The 5589-nt window shown below is 37.0% G+C and overlaps 1 protein-coding gene across 1 annotated transcript in view; it reads left to right on the forward strand.

Moving 5' to 3' along the window:
* Positions 1-5589, forward strand: part of LOC106880262 (dedicator of cytokinesis protein 9) — a 117622-nt gene that overhangs the window by 110503 nt on the left and 1530 nt on the right. Inside the window, exons 43-47 of the mRNA XM_052974882.1 lie at positions 2535-2644; positions 3226-3348; positions 3793-3906; positions 4261-4407; positions 4784-4994. Of these exons, the coding sequence (XP_052830842.1) occupies positions 2535-2644; positions 3226-3348; positions 3793-3906; positions 4261-4407; positions 4784-4994 (705 nt within the window). The remainder of the gene's footprint in view (positions 1-2534; positions 2645-3225; positions 3349-3792; positions 3907-4260; positions 4408-4783; positions 4995-5589) is intronic.

Below are 5589 nucleotides of genomic sequence, written 5' to 3' on the forward strand. Positions count from 1 at the left end.
ATATATATATATATATATATATATATAAACTCTGTTGTTGTCAGTTTATTTGTTGTTTTTGTTTTTTTTTTGTTTTTTTCTTGTCTCTCCTACATTATTTCTGCTACAGGTCCTTATTGAGATGTTATTCCATCAGAAAGGAATTTATCTTGTTCAGATTCTGCTCTCAAGGACGCACTCTCTCTCATCATCCTTACTAAACCATTCTGGGCTTTGATTTGCCCTTCTGAGCTTTTCTCCTTTTATTTTGATTCTTATTTTAATCTCATTCCTTTACAGTTTCTCATAGAATTCTCATTTCATTCAATTTGTTCTACACATAAGTTGTTAGTAAATGCTTTAGTTCTTGTAAAAAAAAATATCCTAAATTTTGAGTGATGTCATAATTTGATTTAAATGATGGAAAATTTAGCTGTTTTGTCCCTGATTACCATTCCACGAAGTATGGCATGGTTGAATTGTCTCATTCTTTTACATTTAAATGGTCAAATATTGATATTTTATGTAAAATTGATGAGAAAGGATTGATGGTAATTGCAGAAGTTTCCACACAGGTAGGAGCTTTGCTTGCTGCAACTGGTTTTTATTTTACTCTTTAATATGATTTTAAATATGATTTTAAGATATATGTAAGTATGTATATTCACACACACACACACCCACACACACACATGCACATAGGTGTGTGTGTGTGTGTGTGAATATACATACATTTAATGTAATTTTACTTAGCCTCTGATTCTTTAGCTTATTGCTTCATTAAGATTAATCTATTTGCTTTTATCTAATATTTTCCATTATTCTTCACTGAACGGAATGAACCAAGAAATCCTGAAATTCTCTTCTGCTTTGTTCTGTCTTCAGAATCTTCTTTTCTGTTTTTTTTATTATTATTATTATTATTATTATTATTATTATTATTATTATTATTCTGTCTGCAATGGTGCCATGTTGACTCAGTATCTTACACACTGAAGAATTTCTTTCATCGTGAAACATCAATCACCACTAGAATGGTTCAGGTGCCCCAGACTTGCACTCTATTGAAAACCATGAAATATTTGCAAAGAATTTTGTATGGGTGTGGTTGTGGGGGAAGGGCTAGCTTTGTATATATGTGTGTGTGTGTGTGTGTTTTTGGTAACGGTGTTAGAAAAGAAATACAATCAATCCAGATACGTCCACCCAGGTATATATATAATCAGCTTTCAACTTGATGCTGCTCCAGGTATCCATGTGATGACGTCCTATTCTTTCGTGTTGTTTTAGGGTCAGTTTCTCTTCTCACCTGCATTTGGTCTGCACATTTTTTCTCTTAGCTGCACCCCTTAATGATTCTAACTTTCTGGTGTTGTTCGGATTCACTGGACACCAGAGATGTCAGTTTATATCCAGCTGTAGTGGACACCGGAGACTTGAGTTGTGTCCACAAAATCAATAGGAACAAATCTCGAATTGTTGTTTTAAAGTATTTTCTGAAAAACTGTGAAATGGAAATATTTTCTCGTTATGTCTGTCTTGTCTAAGTCTCGCTAATTAACGCAATTATTAATTGAAATGACCATAGAGTAGCAGCTACTTTACACTGACCACTTTACTAACTTTTTTAGTCCCTGCTCAAGCCGTAGAAACCTTAGTCTTAAGCCATGAACTAACCTGACCCAGTGGCATGGTCACTGTGTGTTTGTATGAGGTCGGTCGGGGTCCACGTTTGTTGTACACCAAATTATATTAATTAACTGATTTGATTAATTTCTACCATGTCCTGGAACTCATTGGTGGAGGCATTAGCATGGCAGACTCTGCTTTTTATCAGACTGAACACATTGTCCTTTTGGGGCTTGACCAATACCAAGCTTGACCAATATCAAGCTGTCATCAATAACTGATCAAAATCGGGATTATCATCCATGATCAATCAATATCCGGTCATTGTCAGTAAGTGACCATTATTAAACTGACCCTTCAACAGAACTTGAGCAATACTGATCCCTGTTGTTACTTGATCAGTTCCTAGTTTGTTGTAAAGGATTGACCAGTGTGTCTTTGGTCTCCCTCAAGTGATGACCAATCACATGTGTATGTATATATGGATATCAATTAATGACTGACAAAACAACATTAGTTTACATAATCACTTTCATCAGCTTAATGGCTCTGAGGAAGCTATCGAATGTTGCATAGACAACCAACTCTTAGTGCACTGTTTTTTTTATAGCAGAAACAGCTGTAAGCTAATGAAGGTGATTATGTAACTTCTGTTCTTTTGTCTTTCATTAATTGATATTACACTCTGTACCCGCCAAATGCTTTACTCTAAAGCATAATGGTATTGATTTCTAACAACAGGTTATTAGTATCGCTAAGCCTAAGCAAAACCATAATAATAATAATCATGTATGTAAACATATTACTTACCGACATTGACAACTGTTTTATCATGTCCGAGTGGTCTTTGAAACTGATGCAAAACTGTTCGTTTTGACGTACTTACCATGAAATATTCTAACTTGTAATTCTGTGTTTGCCAACAGGAACCTACCCACAAGGCTGTGCTGCATTTCACATGATCTCCCCCAACATACAGACAGAAGAATCCTCTATAAAAGATGATTCCGGAATGCAGGATGTTCACTACACTGATGTAAGTACGCACACACAGACACACACACACACACACACACACACACACACACACATGCAGACAGGCTGTTTGTTTATGGCCCCTATATTAACTATGCTGGACCCAATTCACAGCATATACTTTTGGGTCCCTCAACTTTGGTTAAAGGGAATGATCTATAGGGGAAATGTGATGAACAAGATACAAGTGACTGAGTCTTTCTTTTTTTGTCATTATTATTATTATTATTAAAGTGGCAAGGTGGCAGAATCATTAGCACATCAGGCGAAGTGCTTGGCGGCATTTTGTCTGTCTTTACGTTTTGAGTTCAAATTCCACCGAGGTCAGCTTTGCATTTCATCCTTTCGGGGTCGATAAATTAAGTACCAGTGAAACACTGGGGGTCGATGTAATTGACTTGTCCCCTCCCCACAAATTTCAGGCTTTGTGCCCTTTACTAGAAAGGTTTATTAGTACAATTGGTGCTAATAACCATAATCCTTTCTGCTCGTCTGTGTTAGGTGTAGTAGGAGGGAGAGGATTGACTGTTTGTCGATGAAGAAATACACATCATTCCATGTTTGTGTCTTGTGTTCCTGCAGAGTACATTGATTGAGAACCTGGAACAAGCTGCCAGAATCATAGAACAAGCTGAACGTTATGAAGTTTTAGGGGACATTTACAAACTCATTATTCCAATGTATGAAGTGGCCAGAGACTTTGAGGTAAGTTATCATCATCACCACCACCACCATCATCACCATCACCATCATCATCACCACCATCATCATTATCATCATAATCATCATCATATTTATTATCTCTGACTATACCACCACCACCACCACCACCATCAACAACATGGCCACCAACACTACCGCCGCTATCACTCAAAAACAATCATCACCACCATCACAGCAATTCTATCCTATTTTCCCATCCTCCCCTCTTTAAAAGATAACCCCTATTTTAGTCATTTGTTGTGAAATAATTCCCTTTTTTTTAACCAATTCTTAGATGCCTACACCCCCACCTCAACTCCTACCCCTCTCCCTCATTACCAATCCCAAGATGTCTCCCTCTCTCTCTCTCTCTCTTTACCAATTCTTAAATGCCCCCCCCCCCCTCTCTTCTCCCTAATCTCTTATCCTTTGATCCTTCTTTTACAGAGATTATCTGAGAGTTACCGCAAATTATTTGAAGCTTACAATAAAATCGTTGAAGTGATGCACTCCGGCAAACGGCTCCTCGGAAAATATTATCGCGTAGCATTTTATGGACAGGTAAGAATGATGCAAGTTTTTAGACAGGTAAGAATGGACAAGTAAGAACGCAAGTTTTTGGACAGGTAAAAATGGACAGGTAAGGATGTGATTTTTTGGACAAGTAAGAATGCAAGGCGTTCTCAGATAATAGGGGTTAGATTGATAGGTAAGGTGTGCAACAAATGGTTAGGGATGGGGATCGAGGGTGGTGGAATGATTGGGGCACCTTCACAGCTACCTGCTTGTATAGATATGGTATCAATATTCCAATAAAATAAACAAGTTTCTTTATAATTGTGGTCACATGACCCTTTGATTGTTTTACATCTTGGCACTGATATTTTTTAAAAATTTATTTTGTACCAATTTTAGGCTCACTTTGATGAAGAAAATGGCAAAGAATATATTTATAAAGAACCTAAAGTGACCAACCTTTCAGAAATCTGTGACCGATTGTTCAATTTATATACATACCGCTACGGCAAAGAGAATGTGAAGTTGATCATGGATTCTAAGAAGGTTAGCTCAATAATTCTTCAGTGGTGGTCATGCTTGACCTGTTTGTTATTGTTATTCCCATCATTTATGTGAAATCAACCTTATATATAACAGAAAAATCATCAATGGAATGACAACATCTCTCACTTTCTAATAAATATCTTACTTTCTCCCCCTCTCATTATTTCATTATATTATAACCTGCTCTATCTACTAACCTAACTCTCCCTAGTACAATATGGACTGGTCTAACTACAGACCAAACCTCCTTCAGTGTAATTTGGACTAGTCTAACTTCAGATTTACTCTTCACATTAGTATAACATGGACTTATCCAACTTGTCCCTTTCGCCCCCATTTCACTGACAAAGCATGGAACTCTTTTCTCTATTTCCAGGTGAATGTTGATGAACTTGACCCTAAATATGCCTTCATCCAGGTCACTTATGTAACCCCTTATTTCACGAAAGAGGAAAGTAAGGAACGACTCACAGAATTCGAACGCAACAACAACATACAACGCTTTATGTTTGAAACACCATTTACAAAGAACGGACCTGCTCATGGCTCCATTACGGAACAGTACAAACTACGGACAATACTGACCAGTAAGTCTCCCTTCCCACAGTTTGGCCCTCAATCTTTTGGTCAGTCTGGCACTAACACACCTATGGCTTGTAAACAGCTGCTACCTTTGAAGGCTACGTTACTGCATATTCTGCATATACTGCATATTCTGCATATTCTGCATATTCTGCATACTGCATATACTGCATATTCTGACAAACAATAGGATACAGAGTGGTAGTCGCCTGCATATGCACTGAAGTGCAGTGTGACAGCAGTCTGGATATGTAGTGTGCAGTAGAGTCTACTATGACACCTGTTTGAATATGCAGTGTGAAAGTTTTTTTTGTCTTGCAAGTACTTGGTGACCCTGTGCAATCATTACATCTGTTTAAATTGCAGAGCAATCCTGAGGATTGCTCTGCATTTAAATTGATGTAATGATTACATTGTTCAATTAAATGGAGTTGCATGAAACGATCGTACTGCATTACCTCTGGATATCCTTGTTGCTTATTTTGATTTTAATCACCTTACTTTGAAATTGTATAGATAATAACGTACTAAATTCTGGTGCCTAAACTTAAGTACCATATTCATCTGAATCTAAATCTTTGCTTTTATATATATATATAT

The sequence above is a fragment of the Octopus bimaculoides genome, chromosome 19 (genome assembly GCF_001194135.2).
Source record: "Octopus bimaculoides isolate UCB-OBI-ISO-001 chromosome 19, ASM119413v2, whole genome shotgun sequence".
Lineage (NCBI taxonomy): Eukaryota > Metazoa > Mollusca > Cephalopoda > Octopoda > Octopodidae > Octopus > Octopus bimaculoides.